The sequence below is a fragment of the Parus major genome, chromosome 10, assembly GCF_001522545.3.
Source record: "Parus major isolate Abel chromosome 10, Parus_major1.1, whole genome shotgun sequence".
NCBI lineage: Eukaryota > Metazoa > Chordata > Aves > Passeriformes > Paridae > Parus > Parus major.
In genome coordinates this window covers 9,804,613-9,822,503 of record NC_031779.1, presented here as the reverse complement: position 1 = coordinate 9,822,503, position 17,891 = coordinate 9,804,613, and the positions used below count along the sequence as shown (strand labels likewise).

At 37.0% G+C, this 17,891-nt stretch overlaps 1 protein-coding gene across 1 annotated transcript in view; it reads left to right on the top strand.

Annotated features, from left to right (window-relative positions):
- Window positions 1-16,924, top strand: part of SECISBP2L (SECIS binding protein 2 like) — a 28,074-nt gene extending 11,150 nt beyond the window's left edge. Inside the window, exons 5-18 of the mRNA XM_015639338.2 lie at window positions 6-235; window positions 325-349; window positions 1,097-1,212; window positions 2,982-3,113; window positions 3,645-3,728; window positions 4,419-4,586; window positions 4,748-4,889; window positions 6,488-6,657; window positions 7,746-7,878; window positions 8,851-9,013; window positions 9,693-9,913; window positions 10,571-10,725; window positions 11,186-11,405; window positions 12,361-16,924. Coding sequence (XP_015494824.1) covers window positions 6-235; window positions 325-349; window positions 1,097-1,212; window positions 2,982-3,113; window positions 3,645-3,728; window positions 4,419-4,586; window positions 4,748-4,889; window positions 6,488-6,657; window positions 7,746-7,878; window positions 8,851-9,013; window positions 9,693-9,913; window positions 10,571-10,725; window positions 11,186-11,405; window positions 12,361-13,034 — 2,633 coding nt within the window. The 3' untranslated portion in view covers window positions 13,035-16,924. The remainder of the gene's footprint in view (window positions 1-5; window positions 236-324; window positions 350-1,096; window positions 1,213-2,981; window positions 3,114-3,644; window positions 3,729-4,418; window positions 4,587-4,747; window positions 4,890-6,487; window positions 6,658-7,745; window positions 7,879-8,850; window positions 9,014-9,692; window positions 9,914-10,570; window positions 10,726-11,185; window positions 11,406-12,360) is intronic.
- The last annotated feature ends 967 nt before the right edge of the window (window positions 16,925-17,891 follow it).

The window sequence follows — 17,891 nt, the reverse complement described above, 5'->3', positions numbered from 1 at the left end:
TGAAGACTTTCCTTCAGATATAGCCAATAAATCACTTTCTGAGAGCTCCTCCACGATGCTTTGGAAGTCAAAGGGCAGGCGCAGGAGAACCTCTCATCCTGCTGCAGAGTCCTCCAGTGAACAGGGCGCAAGTGAGGCAGACATTGACAGTGACAGTGGCTATTGTAGTCCTAAGCATGGCAATAACCAGGCTGCAGCTATGGCTTCAAGAAATACAGATTCTTGTGCAATGAATGTATGTAAAGATAACTGAGTAACTTAACTATATTTGTAGCCTACAGACTAATGAAAATTACGGAAATAATTGTTTCTTTTCCTTTTCAGGTTGTAGAACCATCAATAAATACAAGTAAGCATTGTCTTGACTGGTGAGCTGTTTAAAATTTGGCTGGGTTGCATTTGTGCTTTTGCTTTACATACCTCTTGATCTACTTCAGCATGCTGCTCTAACTGATCAGACACTTCTGAGGATGTATCTTTATTGTGATTTCCAATCACCTCCACTAAGGCACCTGTTACTCACTGAATGAAGAAGTGTATAGCTATCACTAATAATTTATTAATGACTGCCTTTATTTAATGGGTTAAAAAACAGCTAGAGACTCCAGTGGAAGCATTCAGACAAAGCTGTGCTCCTGTTTAGTTTGTCCTCAGGCTTCCTTACCCTTTTGGACTGCAGTTCATAACTTGGTAGTAACAGAGCCATGAAGTTCTCATTCTCCATTTCAGAAACACTGATACTTTTTAGAAGCTTTACACATATCATGAACAAATAGTTTGACTAGCCTGGTAGTAGTAGGTAATGCCAGGGACTGCTGTTTATGACTGAACGGAAATTGGTATGGATGTGAACCTGAGATTTTCCTTTGTTGCTGCTTTGTGGTGATCAATTCTTGGCAGCTTAAATGTTCCATAAAGGTGACTCTGGCAACATCTGAAAATAGCTGTGGAAGTTAGTGTTACCACAGGAGAACTAGACTTTCTCCAAGAACTTTATTTGTGTCAGGATTGTGTTCCTGGCTCTGGTGGCATATGAATCATTATGAAATGTTCCAGATACTAATTCAGTTTTTCATAGATGGCACTTCTCTTTCAGCTGGTATAGGTTGGACTAATGTAAATTCCCAAGCAACGCAAAAAAAGCCTTGGATTGAAAAAACTCCGACCTTTTCTAGAGGTGGAAGACAAGCTGAGCAAAGAAATAATCCACAGGTATGCTGTCAGAGGTTCTCAACTGAAGTATTTGAGGCTTTTTATAATATGGAAAAATAAGGAATTTGGAGGGAATTATGAAATTAACATACAAAAAATATTTAATGAGAACAGTATAGAAACTCAGCCTTAAAGTCTAATTGCACATTTGCTTATTTGCACATTTCTAACTGATATGCTTTTTGAGCTGTCTCTATATCATAAATATATTTATGTATAAATTAATGTCCTTGACAGTCTTATGCCTGTGCTTTTTATGTACCTGCCTAGGAAGAACATTGCATATATAAAGCAATCTGTGAAATGACGTTAGTGTGGGTATAGAAAAGTTAGTTCAGTTTTTGACCCATTCACACTTCAGAAGAAAAAAAAAATCTCAAACTTTCTAAAGAAAGATTCTGATGTGGTGAGCTAGAATCCTGTGTTCTCACTCCTCTTGTCTTGAAAACTTTTTTTTAAATTTACATTAGCATACCATTTTTAATTTTTTTTAATTCTTAATGGCTTAAAATTATTTTATGCTAAAGTTTGAATATCTTTCTGTGAGGCTTCAAGTGGGACAGGATTTCTGTAATTAGTATGTGAGGAGACAGGAGAAGGTGGCCTTCCTAATTTTGAAAGATTTTATTGGGGCAGGTGGTTCAGAGGGTTACAAAGAAGGCTGAAACATTTGCCTTTGTTTAAACATAGGTTTTGCTTGAACTCTCTGAATGCAGACAAGAAATCTGAGCTCCAAGTGGATGTTTTGTATAAGCATGCCTGTTTGTGCAAACATATGTGAGCCAGCTTAGCCTGTTTAGGTTTTTAGATGGAATTGTTAAATTGTCTTGAATCTTCCTGTTTGATAACTGGGTTTATTATAGAAAGAAGCTTGTGGATGTTAGTATCTGGTAGTATAGCATTTCTGAATCTTTTTATAAAAAAATGAAATTTGTTATCAAATCAGAGGCTTTAGAAGCCACTATTGTTAGTTTATGGCATTGGGACAGTAGGAAGAGCCAGATTTTTCATCCAGTCAAAGTTTAGACTCTAAATCTGACAGTTATTTTAGATATTTAAAAACAAAGCTGGCACAAAAAGTTTTAAATGAGGTTGCCTCAGCCAAATTCACTGTACCTCAAGGCAGAATTGTCCTAGAAACTATTCTCTGTTGAAACTAAATTGGCATGAGGTCTGTAGTAAATTTTCTTGAGAAATAGGTAAGTATAAATGTGAAATTCAAATCAACCATTGATTTTTGCAAACAGGTCTTGCACAGGGGTTTCCACCAACCTGTCACATAATGAACAGAAGAATGTTTTTACCACTATTCTGCTGTCTCTGGCCTTCAGAGAGCTGTGTACATGTGCACTGTCATAAAAAATATGTTGAAAGGCAGTAACTGCATGTAGAATAATTATGAGGTGGGAGAGAGATCTTTGGAGTGATCGTGGTTACAGACAGTTCCTCAGGGTTCATTAGTCATCAGCAGCTCCTGAGTTTCTTTGTGTTTGGCCAAAAGAAACCTTTTTATTTAAGTTACAAATCTAAAGATTGTCTTGAGGGGAGGAATAATCTGGTACTGCCTGTAGAATCTTTGTGCAGGCTTTAAAGAAAAAGACAACCCAAAAACCCCACCAGAAAGCCCCCACCAAAAAAAATTCAGAACACCAAAGCACAATTTATCCTCTGAAAACTGTACCTAGTTGCTAATTAACAGGCATGTTCATGCACATACATAGCCTGAAAAACTGAAATTACAAAATGCCAATCACGTATGTTTTCTTCAGTCTGGTTTCAGATGCAGAGACCACAGCACATCTTCAGAAAGAAGGCAGAGTTTGCAGAAACGACATGAAAAGCCTTCAGCTACAAGTCAGGCGAGCAGAGCTGAGCAGAGTCCTGAACCTCTGTATTTTGAGGTACTGTTGTATGAAAACTCTTTCCACATAGTAGCAATGCCAGTTGTGTGTGGAATAAGTGATGTTCTCAATAGGAAGTTACAAAACATCTAGCTCCAAGAGGTGTACAGCCGAGGTCACTAATTTATTAGGCGATCCTTTAATCATGTACAGAAAGAGACTTGTACTTGGGTGTTGTGTAAAGTGCAGTAATTTAGAACACTTTGTGGTTTACAGATTAAATAAGCAGCCTTCAAGTAACTCCTTCTGTTCACTTGTGAATGGAAATTTGTGTTCACTGGTTTATCCCCTCTAATTGTAATAAGATTTTTTTTGTGTAAAAAGGAAATTTTTTCTTTTTAAAAAAATACGATTTGGATGCAGAAATGCTTTCCTAATTTTTCATTATTTTCTATTAATGTCACTTAATCCCTTTTAATTTATATGGGATTTAGGGATTCAATTTGTTTTTCTACCTTAAGCAGTTTCAGTCGATGCTCCTCAAGTGACTTCAGTTCCATCCTTTTTATTCTTAATTTCTGTATTGTTTAGGATGAAGATGAATTTCCAGAGCTAAATAGTGACAATGGCAGCAGCAAAAGTAGTAGCATCCAGCAGAAGATTTCACCCAAAGTAGTAAGTAATTATTTTCTTTTGCAAAGCATTGTCTTTTGAGACTATTCAGTTTGTGTAATTTTTTTTATGAATCTCTGCTACAAGACTTGCATTGCAGTACTTGTGATGACCTTGGAGTGTTTGTGTTGTCTTGGATGCTAAAGAAATGCCAATTAAAATAAGTGGTGTGGGGAACCCATTTTAAAGAAAAAACTTCAGGATTAGCAGGATCTCTGCTAATGAGATTGTAAGATACCTGTTGCAGACACTTGGTGTCACAGATTGTCTCAAGATTTCAATCTGCATCTGCTTTAAGGCTGTGGAAGCGGTTGTTGGAAAGGTACTTTTTTTAGTATGTGATCTACTTAAACATTTTGTTGCAGAATTGTGCCTATAAACTGCTTAATCTATCTGGCTGCTTTCCAGGATAGTCAAGTCCTATGTGAAATCTTGGGGACGGGGAAATACTTTATTTAGTAATCAGACTGGAAAACCTTCTGAAGCCGTAATTGTAGCTAAATAGAATAGCTTTCCATACAAAAAAGAAATATAAATAGGTTCTATTAACTTGTGTCGTCTAGCTGTAATTAATTAGGATGTCATATTGGTTATCAAAGCCTTGGGTGATTTGATTTCTGAAGTGGCTCATATTTGGTGATCTGGAGAGAAAGGTCTTTTAATTGCGGCTTTTTTTGCATTTTTAAATTCTAGTTGGATGACTTACCAGAGAATTCTCCAATCAATATAGTCCAAACTCCAATTCCCATTACAACCTCTGTACCAAAGCGTGCAAAAAGTCAGAAGAAGAAGGCCTTGGCTGCAGCACTTGCAACAGCTCAAGAATATTCAGAGATAAGCATGGAACAGAAAAAACTTCAAGTGTGTAGCACCCTGCCCACCCCCAGCACTTGATCAAGAGGAGGATCAGTTACCTGTTGCTCCTCTTACTCTCTAATAGCAGTAATGTAATTTGTAAATTTGTAAAGAATATTGCAGGCACCATTTCTTTGTATTTATTGTATGTGATGTTCCTGTTGTAGGAGGCTTTATCTAAAGCAGCTGGAAAGAAGAGCAAGACCCCTGTTCAGTTAGATTTGGGTGACATGTTAGCAGCTCTTGAAAAGCAGCAGCAAGCAATGAAAGCTCGTCAGATCACCAACACCAGGCCTCTCTCATACACAGGTATTTCTAATCTGCCTGACAGTGCTAACATTTTGTGCTAACATGGATGTAATTGATCTGAGCATCTTTAATGTTTTTCTTTCTCTCAAGTTTTAGCTTTTGAATACAAGTGTGATAAAAAACCTGGGAAGATGATTTTTAATGCATTTCTCAATAAATTACCTGTGCTGTCACCCTCTGAGCTGCAGTATGCAATAGTGAAAATCCATATAGAACAGATGCCAAATGTCTTTTAAAAAGACCTGCTATTCAAAACTCAGGATTTGTGTCCTGAGAGTAATTCAGTGCTGAAATGAATATGTGAAAGAAACATCTACTACAGATATTATAAAATACTCTTGGAAAGAGAGGATACCAATGACTGTGATATGGAGGGATATGTCCCTAGGATGTTCTTCCCATTTCTGCTGTTTATGGGTCTCCTGACCCACAGCTTTCTCAAATCAGATTTGTTTCTTAAACTATCCATTGTTTCTACCGTATGCTTTTACCATCCATAATGTCCAATGGCAATGAATTGTAACTTTACTAAATCCTGTGTGGGGAGACTCTTCTTTCTGCGGTGTTTTTTGGGGATTGAGGTCAGTACTGGATTTTTTTGTGCTCTAATTCAAAATATTGTTAGCTTTCACAGCCTTTGTGCAAAGACTGAGCAGTCATTCCCTTCTTTTCTTGTCTGATTCTTAAATGTCTGTGAGGTCTCTCAAGAGTTCTAGTCTATTTATTTAATTCTGGAAGTATCTTTTCTGAGAATCCATATTGCTTTTTCTGTACCTTTGTGTAGTTCTACTGTATCCTTTTAAAAATAAGATCAGACATGCACAGAATATTAGGCTATAGTTCCATTATGAATGTATGCAATGGCTTAATAATGCTTTTGTTATGTCTGTATCAACACAGCATTAAATTAGCTTTTTTTAATACTTGCTGCCAAATGCAGACTTGACATTTTTGTAATCACTTATTATAACTTCACCATTCTGATTCCTGAGCTCTTCTGTGTAGCCTGGAGTCCATCATTATGCACATAGTTACCATTTTCCTTCTGGTGTGTTGATTCCTTTACCTGCTTTGAGTTTCAGCAGTGTTCAAACATTAATTCAAGCTGGCATGGTTATATCAAACAAAGCTCAGCAAAGAACTGTTGGCATTTCCATTTGAGACAGCACTTGTTTTATTCTTTCTGGCAAAAGATCCACTTAACTACATGCTGCACTATCTCATCTCTTTTGTCCTGTCAACTATTCAAGCCTATAACAACTGAAAATCGATGTTTGGATAAATATTTGTGATTTATCTTACCATAATCATCTAACTAATAAAGCTACATGTAGTCATTTGACAGAGACCCCTTACCATTTATTAAAATAATTCCTGGAATCCACAATTTCCTAAAACATTACGGCTAAGTTGAAGAAAGCTTAAAACCATCTGGAAGCAACAATATCTGATGATGTAATTTTCCTGTCATTATGAACTGCTTTTTTTTCCAAGGAAGGAAAATCTACTTAGAGAATTCATCACTGGAAATTCTGAAAACAGTGTTGAAATAAAGCTGACATGTCTTTTGGTGAAATTAATATCTATCATGTATTTAGTTGGCAGTGCTGCTCCCTTTCATACCAAAGAATCTGCCAGCAGAAAGTCCTTAACAAAGGGACAGCCGTCTATGGGTTGCCTTAATCCTTTGGATTCGACTGCCCCGAAAGTTAAGAGAGGAAAAGAGAGAGAGATTGCAAAACTGAAACGCCCTACAGCACTTAAAAAGGTAAGTGTGCCAACCTTGGAGTGTTTTGACCCACACTCATAGTCCAAAAATAACAAAACCCCAACCTTTTAATTTCTTAATTGAGGACTCTTTTTCCATGAGCATAGGGCAAGCAAGTTATGAGCTTCTGCTTCCAGTTCATGCTAAAGTGATGCCCTCTTCTTTGGCTCTAGGCATGTAACATTACATTTAACTTCACTGATTATGTGGGCTATAAAAGTTAATTGTAAAAATGTATCTCAATACAGATTGTGTGGGCCTTTTCTTTTTTTAAATACAGGCACTAAGACACATGGGAAAGCTTTCATAGGTTTTTCATGTGGCTGATTCCTAGTCTGCAAAGTAGTATGCTAGCCTTAGTTTTTCCTACTCCTTCTTACAGAGCTGGGTAAAGAAGTTGAAGCAAACCCACAATTTTTGAGTAAACCTAGAAATAATTAATTGCTTATATATATATCTACCTTCATGGAGTCATAAATTAGGTATGTGCAGAAGGAATAGAGTATACATATATGGACATCAGAAGATAAAATATAAAAAAGTGAGCCCTAAAAATGCAGGCCTTTTTCTGACCTGTCTGTGATCTGAGTTAGAGGAATTTACCTGTTTGGAAAAGTTTTCTAAGCTTTGTTGTCAAGGCTTCTATGTTGTTGCTCTTAAACATGATAGTAATGCCAGTGTATCCATGGCTACTTATGTTTGCACTTTCTTTTATAGAAAGGATTATCTTTATTGAGGTGCTTCATAAAGATGACTAGTATGCCTGTATAAGGTATTCTTTTACAGGCATGGGGATAAGGAATTGTTATGTTAATGTTATGTATCAGAAAGGAAGCTGTGACAGTACTTAAACTATTGAAGGTCCTGGTTGTGTAGAAGTGTGTATTGAGTATGCCATCTGAAATGCTGCAGTGCATACTCTGTGATCAAAGAGGAAACTGAAGTGATTTCCAGAGTTTATCTCCTGGCATGAGTAGGAAGGTTCAAAACAACTTGCTTAACTTAATGTTATATCCAGTGAAAGGGATGTTTTTCTTTACAGGTATCTCTCATTTTCAGATGCTGACAGCTGTTGGTTTTGTTTCTAGATTATTTTGAAAGAAAGAGAAGAGAAGAAAGGTCGTTTATCAGGTGACCACAGCCTTCTGGGTTCTGATGAACAGAAAGAGGCTCATTTAAACTTGACTGCTGACCAGTCGCAGGAGCTGGCCTCTCAGGAAGGTTGGTCTCTGTCTCTAGACACCCATCACTCCCCCTCAGCTGTACTAATCTGCTTGGTTTTGTATTTTGTCTTCTTATGCCACACTATCTTTTAGCTTTTTTTTGACTTTATGAAATACTAGCATATGAACTCCTCTTCTAAAATACCTTGTCTGTCCCTCAATTGTAGAAGGCTTAGTACACTGTTGTTTCGAAGTACACTATGTCCATATAGCAATTTAATTATTATCTCAAGTGGATGTTCCCACCATATGTCAAAATTGATAGTATTTTTGATAAGTAAGCAACATGTGGCCTCTTGTCAACCATGCTGTGTTGACCAGAGTACTTTTAATGATGAGCATTCTGAAAGTTTTCCAGGTATAGAAGTTGCAAACTGTAAATGGGGTTTTCCAGTTTGTTGAACATGTCAGTCAGCTGCAATGTCTGGATTGTCAATTTGTAGCAGAAGCCCTGAGCAACTGAGAAGCTCTAGAGAATTTTCAATGCCTTCAAGATGTTTGGGTCTGTAGGAGTGGGGGAAGGAGATGTCCATCAGGATTCTGCATGTACTGCTTCAAAACTTTTTCTTCTGAATGACCTGACTAGAGTGGGAAAATCCTAGGCATTCTAGGAGTAAGTTAGTTGAGTATTTTATATATATAAATAGTAAGGAATTATTGGAAGGAGTAATAACATTAGAACAGTTTTTTACTTCTGTTTTATTAATTTCCCAAAGCAAGCTCAAGATATTTTTTAATGAATATTCAAGTATTGCTTATTTATCCAGTCTATGCTGAGTGGTGGATGTGTGTTCAGTTTGTTTTCTCTCCTTTCTCCCACCCCTCCAGAAGGGAGGGAAGAGTAATGCTTAGTGTTTTCAAAATGGAATTTGGACAGAGTAAGAGAGTGATAACACAAGAAGTGTGGTTCTGTTTCTTTTATATACAAAAATGTATTTGCATTTTATAATATTTAAAAATTACCTTTCAGAAACTGGTCTGAGTATGCCTAGTGATACTTCACTTTCTCCAGCAAGTCAGAATTCTCCATACTGCATGACCCCAGTGTCACAGGGCTCACCTGCTAGTTCTGGAATAGGCAGTCCAATGGCATCTTCTGCAATAACCAAAATTCACAGCAAGAGATTCAGAGAGTGAGTTTTGCTTTAATAATATAAATTCAAGGCTTGCACTTCAGTCACCCTTGTATTTTAAGTGTGGGTAGATTTAGTAGACTTAAGAGCTTAATGAACATAAGCTTCTCTTTCAGAAATAGAAGGTTCTGCAAGTATTTTTTTTTTCCTCTAAATGGATTGCTTATGTTTGTCCACAAATGTGTGTGTATATGTACACACACACTTGAGACTTCCTTTTGTTGCCACAGCAAATAAGCAAAGTAGGAGTATTCTCTGAAAAATATTTTTTGAAGGAATGCTCTGTATGCTTTGAATGGGAAAGGGAGGAATACTCAGGAGTGCTTAAAATACTGTAATAGTACCTCTTAATGTGTTAGAGCTTTTTATTAATGTATCTTTATAATGTACTAAATTAAGTAGAAGAAAATTGCTTGAGGCACTTATTGCAGTATTTGTTTTTAATATTATTTATGATTGAAGCAAGGGATATTACTACAAATATGAATGGATTAAAGACGTATTTTACAGTTTGCAGTCTGATTTCTAAATCCTTTTAATAACTTTAGTGAGAGTTAAATAACTGTTCTGAGAAAGTAAAATTATTTTCATTTGCAAAAACAGGGAGTGAAACCTTGGTTAGGCTAATATTTGTGAAGTAGCAATGCTGACACTTGTTAACATTGTTTTGCATTGACAGATACTGTAACCAAGTTTTAAGTAAAGAAATAGATGAGTGTGTGACTCTCCTATTGCAAGAGCTTGTCAGCTTCCAGGAACGGATTTACCAAAAGGATCCCATGAGAGCTAAAGCAAGGAGAAGACTCGTTATGGGGTTGCGTGAGGTTACGAAGCACATGAAACTAAACAAGATCAAGTGTGTAATCATATCCCCCAACTGTGAAAAAATTCAGTCAAAAGGTATAAATGATAAAAACAAGTGGTCTGCACTTTGCTCTTTTCAGTTTTCTTGTGCTGATTAGATGTGTTAATTAGCAAGGTTAGAAGCATTTGTTCAACTATGCATGATGTAGCACTTTCAGACTCCAACTGGGTAATTGCCATTTCACATTTATTCTTTTCAACTCCAGTCTGGAAGAAACTTGTCCATGAGAGCTGAAAAGCTTAAAGAAAAATAGATATTGAAGAATTGAAATTTACTCTGTGTGTTGCTTCTGTGTTCAATACACCTTGCAGGGAGTCCTGAGCTCTGGGTGCTTTTTAGGAAGTTTCCTTAAGAGGAATGTGAATTGTGAGTTGGGCAACCAACATTTTGCCACAACCACAAGTATAAACAGAGGCTTCCTGAGATAGGAGAACAGCAAAGCTCTGCTTAATAAAAGATCTGTGAAACTCTGGCTTGTGTGCAGGACTAGTAGAGAGTACAGAATATCACCTTCATCTGTACTCATTCACTACACTTGAAATGTATTGTGTGTTATCCTCCGGGATGTAGGAGCCGCTGATGTGTGTATTGAAGTTTTACAGACTAATTGCAGTTAAAGTGGGTTAGAGTTGTATCATGCCATATGATGATGTCAAGTGACTAGATATCTATTTATAATTGCTTTCTTCAAGGTGGACTAGATGAGGCTCTATATAATGTAATAGCCATGGCACGAGAACAAGAAATTCCATTTGTCTTTGCTCTTGGCCGCAAGGCTCTTGGCCGCTGTGTGAACAAGCTGGTTCCTGTTAGTGTCGTGGGTATCTTCAACTACTCAGGTGCTGAGGTGAGTAATTCCAATCACATAAGTGGCTGGAGTAAACAATTGTGTAGTAAAGAATTGATTTGGCATCAAGAGCACACCTAATAATAGCCCATATCTCTTCTATATTATGGTGTATTTTCTTTGAAATTCAGTTTTTATGGTACTAAGAGACTGTGCTGAAACACTTTGGTCATAACATCTCAGTGTAGCTTTTAAACAGACTTCAACTGTAATCTGAAATTCTCTGGAAGGCTTAAAAATGTGAGAAAAACAGTATCCTAAAGTATGTTCATCTTCTCAAAGTTGCATAAACCTGGTATTTTTATTATTTAATTCAGAGAAGAACTAATTCTTAGTTAAAGTTGAGGTATTCCGTATTAATCTTGAGGCTCATATGTGGTATACCTTAGACTGAAAGGAGTAATGTAAAGTGAAAACTATTGGTAAGAATTGCTGCTGATGAAATTGCCTTTGTACTTAGGATCTGTTTAATAAGCTGGTATCCCTGACTGAAGAGGCCAGGAAAGCCTACAGGGACATGGTGGCTGCAATGGAGCAGGAACAGGCAGAAGAAGCCTTGAAGAATGTCAAAAAGGCCCCGCATCACATGGGTCATTCTCGTAACCCTTCTGCAGCAAGTGCTATCTCATTCTGTAGTGTTATTTCTGAACCCATATCTGAGGTCAATGAGAAAGAATATGGTAAGTAGGTTAAAGCTTATCTTTGTAAATAGAAGCTGGGGTTTTCCAAATGCTGTTTGTTGTGAAATGTAGCTAAAGATGCAATCCTTCCTAATTTGCAGTATTCTACAATATCCAGGGGTAAGAAAAGATCAGTTAGTCTTCAGTTAATTTCATAAGTAATTTTTTTCTCTGAACTGTATAGAAAATAATAATTTCTAGTCCTCAGAGGTGTTATAGGTGTTTAACATCAATGGAGGTGACTTATCCAGTTTTATTGAACTGTTTTAAAACTGATAGCACTGGATTGATTGTATGACTGAGGAAGAACTGATGACAGCAGGAACTAAAATATGAGGTCTCTGAAGATAGGACATGTAGCTTAAATTTTTAAACTTGAGACAGCAGTGAATGATTTTAGTGTGAGCAAAAGGCAAGTTCATTTATCCAGTTGCTTAAGCCCAGATGAAAAGGAGTATATAAGGGAGACTACTTGTTAAGTCAAGAGTCTTTTTTTTTTTGGTCTTAGAGTGAATAAAAGAGAATGCTGGATTTTTAGTGCTTTCTTTTGTGGTATCTTTAATTAATTTCAAAAGTTAAATATTTTATAAGAAATCCTTAAATGAATGACTTAAGATGGTGGCAGTTTTCTTTTAATTTATACTTGAGAGTAACCTCTTTGACTACTTCAGTGTTACATTTGGTGTTTGTACAGGAAACTAAGTGGCACAAACTTTCAACTTTGTAACTCTCTGCTTTATGGCACTGTAAAAACCCAAAGTTACTCATAGCTCTTCTGTTGTCTCTTCTTCCCTTCTTCCTCTTCTTTCTAGTAGAAAGTTTTTTTGAACGCATAGAATAATCTTAATATTATTAGCTCATTTTGCTATTTAGGCTGCTATTGCATGCTCAGGGGAAATATTTTTATATACAAGGAATTAATGTTATCTATTTCAACTTCTTTCAAAATTTGTAGAAACAAACTGGAGAAATATGGTGGAAACGTCTGATGGGTTAGAGACCTCTGAAAATGAGAGAGAATCTGTGTGCAAGGCTGCAGTACCAGAAAAAGCTGGTAATGGCCAAATGGAAAAAGCCACTCTTAATAAACAACCACCTCTGGCTACAACTGGCGCTACCTCAGCAACAAATCACGGAAAATCCACCCCAGGTGACAAAGATGAGGTAAAACCAGATGACAATCTGGAATGGGCCTCACAGCAGAGTACAGAAACAGGATCCCTGGATGGCAGCTGCCGAGATCTTTTGAATTCTTCCATGACCAGTACCACCAGTACTCTTGTGCCAGGAATGCTGGAAGAGGAGGAGGAAGAGGAAGATGACGATGATGAGGATTATGCCCATGAACCAATTTCTGTAGAAGTTCAGCTTAATAGCAGAATTGAATCTTGGGTTTCAGAGACCCAGAGAACTATGGAAACACTGCAGCTTGGGAAGACCCTTAGTGGTGCTGAAGAAGACAATGCAGAACAAAGTGAAGAGGAAGAAATAGAGACTTCAGAGCAGGCTGATCCCATCACTGATGGGGAGGAATGGACAAATGATAAGCACGCAAGTAACACTCAACATAAACCCACCATCTGCAGTTCTTTGAATAAAGAACACACAGATTCCATCTATATGCCGTAAAAATAAGCAGGAACTCAGGAACTTTTTAGAAATTATATTAAAACTAACTGTTGTAAAGGTTGCAGCCATTATTCCATATGCTTCATCTCAACATTTTGCACTGTTAAACATTCAATACGTGTATTTAATTCACAACAATATTTTTGTAGCTGTCTGTTACTTTTTTGATTTAAAAACTAGGTTAACTATTAATCAGTATTGATTTCCCAGATTAGAAACTGTGTGGAAAAGTTGTCAGTAAGCATTCATTTGATCTTTTGTAAAAGGAAACACTTGTAACTGACCAGTTTTAAGCAAAATTCTTTCAAGTTGTGACCTAAGCTTATTTTCAGACAGGTAACCTACATTAACACTGACAAATTACCAACAATTCATGGTCATGGTATAGTGTTATACCAGGCCTGTCAGTGTATTTGGCCATGACTTTCTAGTTCTATCTAGAAATAAAAGGAGCATTTTGATTATTTCATGAAAAGCTAGAAAAAGCCATTTGCAATCTTAATGGGACTTAAATAGTAGAGAAATTGTGTGTGATTCTTATGCTAAAATAGATGCAGCTTTTTAGTTGATCTTGGTGAATGCATCATTAAAAAGCTGCTGATAGCTGAGAAGGTTACAATAAGCTATAATAACTTTGATTCCAGCAAAACTTTAAACCAGAGGGATGTAATTAATGTTTCACAGGTTTTCTTTACAAGGTAGAAATATTGCATTAAAAAAAAAGCAGGAAAGAAAACAAAAATTCCCCATTCTCTCTGCAGTTGCTGTCTGCCAAACCACACTGACTCATTAACCATAATCCCTATTCAGGGCTTTTAGTCAACTGATGACTTCCTCTCTCTCCTGTCACTTACCTCAGGAATGCTGTTTTGCATATTGTATTCTGCATAACACTGCAAAAAGCAGGAATAATCCCTTAACAGCAAGTGTGAATGATGTGGTGGCAATCTCTGCATTCACCTGCACGCTGTGATCCTGCCCAGGATGTATCTTAAAAACTCCTGCTGAAAACGTGACCTCTTTGTCTCTTCTTGCAGTTTTAACAGCTTTAGGAGTTGACCTCTAGATAGAGAAGAAAGTAGTTATTCCAGGAAATGAGGAAGTGCCCTGTAGTTTGGGGAAGTATTTCTGTGGTGTAGAGGTAAAAGCAACAAAAATATGTCCTCCCTGAAACACACCTTTTGCTAGAGAATTGTTCATGTTCTGTTCTGAATACTGAAGTGAAATGTATTTGATATATATGTAATGTAATGTAACTGATGATGAATTTGTTTCAGACTGAGGAGGGAGTGTGTGTCTAAACCTTGCACATCAGGAGTCTGTTTTCCATCTTTGTCTGGTATTGGCGAGGGATATACTGAAACTGCCAGCAGCAGGAGCTTCACTACAGGAGTAGCCAAAGAGTAACTCACGTGAATAACACTTTCATAGCAAACATGTTTCTTTTAATTTCACTTTGTTGTTCTTGATCACTTGTATCAAAATGCATGAAAAGCCTCTGGGTAGGCTGAAAACCGCAGGAAACTGAAGTTAGCAGAGTTGGGTGTTCAGTCCACACTTGGGAACATGGGACCAATGTTTATAGCAGTAGTGATGCTGGTGTTTTAAGTTGCACTGGGAAAATAAGACTCCAGGTTTAGAAGTCATCTAGCCCTGGGTTTTTGGATGCTAATGAGAATAATAGAAACTGTGTATTATGTAAATAATGCTTTGATAGCTATAGGCATAGCAAATGCTATGTAGATAAGCAGTGTAGAGAGCTGCTATGACAACTGGCTGTTCTGTCACGTTCTTAGCTCCTTAGTGTAATCTTCTAGGTGTTAGAGCAGGCATTTTATAGGAAAACAAAGACTAAGGAATGATGCCTCCTGAATGTTAAACCTTTTACTGTCCCTGTGGCAGATTTCTACTGTCTGTACATTTTAAGAGTTTTTGCTTTAGGACATGACAGGTGTTTGAACTGCTGACAAGCAAAACTCGCCCTTGGATGTGTAAGCATATCTCGGCACAGGTGAGATCAGTGCATACACTGAGGGCAAAACTTTGCCAGAACATCAAAAAACAAAGGTGTTTGTAGTTTCTCCTTTTGCTTTTTCAGTGCCAGTGATTCAAATAACTTTTGATCTTGAAGTATTAACATCAAAGGCGCATCTTTTTATATGTCTTTTCTGAACTTGGACTGTCATTTTAAAGTTTTCTGACATTTATATCAAAGAAGTCTTGTAATATTCAGCCCGCTATTTAACTGCAATTTTGCTACAAGTTTAATAGAGTTCTTGAAAGTGATACAGCACTTACAATTATCTCTCAATTTGCCAGCAAATAAGGAACTAGTCTCTTTTTAAAATGTGGCAGATCACCCTTAGGGGAGCAAACTGAAACTGAGTAAAGAAAACTGGGTTTAGTGCTTCCTTTTTGATAAGCTGGGAATAAGCAATAACTGTAAGAATGAAATTGCAATTCCTTTGGGAGTGATCCATTTGCATCTGAAATTAGGGAAGTTCCTTGCCACTTGAAGCACTTAAGGAGAGTATCTCACTGTGGTAATTTTGGTTCTATTATCAACAGAATTTAAGAAGAAAGCATACAAATGTTCTACAATACCATGATTTTTTTAAAAGATAGTTGAATTTCTATTTCAGTGTAAAAGTGTGCAGTTTATACAGGTTGTTACTGTCCCCATGAAAAGATGTTTCTGTAGTTATAGGTGTATAGATATTTTTGTTGTGAAAATAATTAATTGGGAAACAAATCTACTTTTCTTAAGGCATTGTTTATAGAAATGATTTCACCACTTACTTTATCTGGTAAAATCAAAAATAATGTATCTGTGGTAGGGGTAGGGATCTTTAAAACTGATAGAGGTGGCTATGTATACAACTTATTTATATAAATACTCTTAAGTATCTCTGTCAATAATAAAACATGGATTACAAATCTGTAAAAGGGAAAAATTCTGAAGAACTTCTGTCCTTAGTGGGTCAAGTAGCAATGTCTGATTAAGGCTAAGGCCCTGATCCTGCTCACACATACTTTGGAGTGTTAGTGCCACTGGCTTAAATTGGTGGCCTGTTTATCTGCTTAAGTTGTGTGCAGGCTGTTGTAGGATTGAGGCTAAACAGTGACAGAGAGTATTTACCTGTGTTTTAAAAATTAATTATAGAAAATGTTCAGTAATGCACTTGTTGGTGTTCTTCTGGTAAAGCTAGGAGGTGTCTTTATGGGTGGGTGGGAGCTTACACAATGTGGTTCTGTCCAGTTCTTTAACACAAGCTTAAATTTTAATAATGTTACTTTAAATATATATGTAAAAAAGTATTATTGTTTGAAAAGCTGCTGTTGCTGAAATTGTCATTAAGTATTTCTTGTGAAGTTGTGCCAACTAATGAAACTGTTGAGCTAATTTCAGTGTCAGCCATTTAAAAATTAGACACGGCAATTTGTTAACAGAACAAAACCCAGCAGAAACAAGCCATAGAAACAAGGAAAGGGGGGTTTCTACTCACCCTGCCACACACAAGGAAATGTGAGAATGTCTAGCCCAAAACTTCCTCACCACTGAATGGTAATGCTGAAAGTAGAAACCCAGTTGGCACAGCCCATGTTCTAAATGTTCATAAATAGTTCATATAATTTACTTTTTAAATATATTCTAATATGAAAAGCTGTTTAATCTTTAATGTCTTAAAATTTATAGTAATATTTAGGTTAAAGAAGTAGAAAAACCATTATAAAATACAATATGAAGGGGTTTGTTCCATTTCTTTTTTGCTGTATGAAGGATAACTGTTCTGTCTACCGTACTTTTTGGAGTAATAACAGCTTTTTTGCACTATGTAAATACTAGTGGGGGTTCTTCCATAACTAATAAAAATGATTGTAGAAATTTATGGCTTTATTCAGTGCTGTGTTTATTGTTCTCTGATGCTGAGTTGGTTGGCGAGGGCTGCCCTGCTGGGACAGGTCTGTGTCACGCTGCAGCCACAGGGTGGAGGAGCTGTGTGGTGGGTGAGCCCGCACGGGGAGCTGAGCCCCTCAGCCACAGCGGGAGGGTGGCTGAAACAAAAACCAGGATGAGCAGAGGGCTTTTCACATGGGTCCCAGCCCTCTGGTGTCACCCCTTATGTCACTGACCAGAAAAATATTAGATAGAAAAACCCACCCTTTTTCAGAGACCCTGGGATTGGAGCAGGTTCAAAGTACTGAGTTGGAAATAATGTTTTACTTAAGAGGAAATGAGCAAGGATAAGCACGTTATCCAAATGTGCTGGAACTTCTCTTATACTCTACTGGATAAGAGTTTCAGTTCTTGCCCTTATTGTTGGAGTGATGCATGAAGTCACCTTTGGAAAGTAACATGAGGTTCTCTGCATGTTGTCCCCTCTTTAGCTGCTCATGCCTCTGTGGCAGTAACAGTGACCTGTAACAGTGTCATTAACTGGTTTTGCAACTCCCACGCGTGAAAATATTTATCCTTTTTGAATTGCTACAAAGTTTTGTCCTGTAATTCTGAAGTTTCTATTTATGTACCAGAACTTCATGCTTCAGTTCTGCTATATTTTGCAGTTGTATTCTGGTGGAAGTGCTTCTGTTACAAACCTCACTTTGGAGGTTCTGTGACTTGCAGTCAGAATTATTCCTCCTATGTGGGTTCAGCCTCTGTCCTCTCAACCTAGTATGGGTTTTGGAAAGTACAAAAAAAAAGTGGGTTGCACAGTGCAACCTGTGCTATGGAAATGACAAAAAATTAGTTATCCTCATACCTTTACAAACTGAATTTTTTTTCTTCCTCTTAATTTCCTCACCATTTAAGAAACACTAAGGTTGAGCAAATTTCCTTGCCTCTGGTGAGGTTTT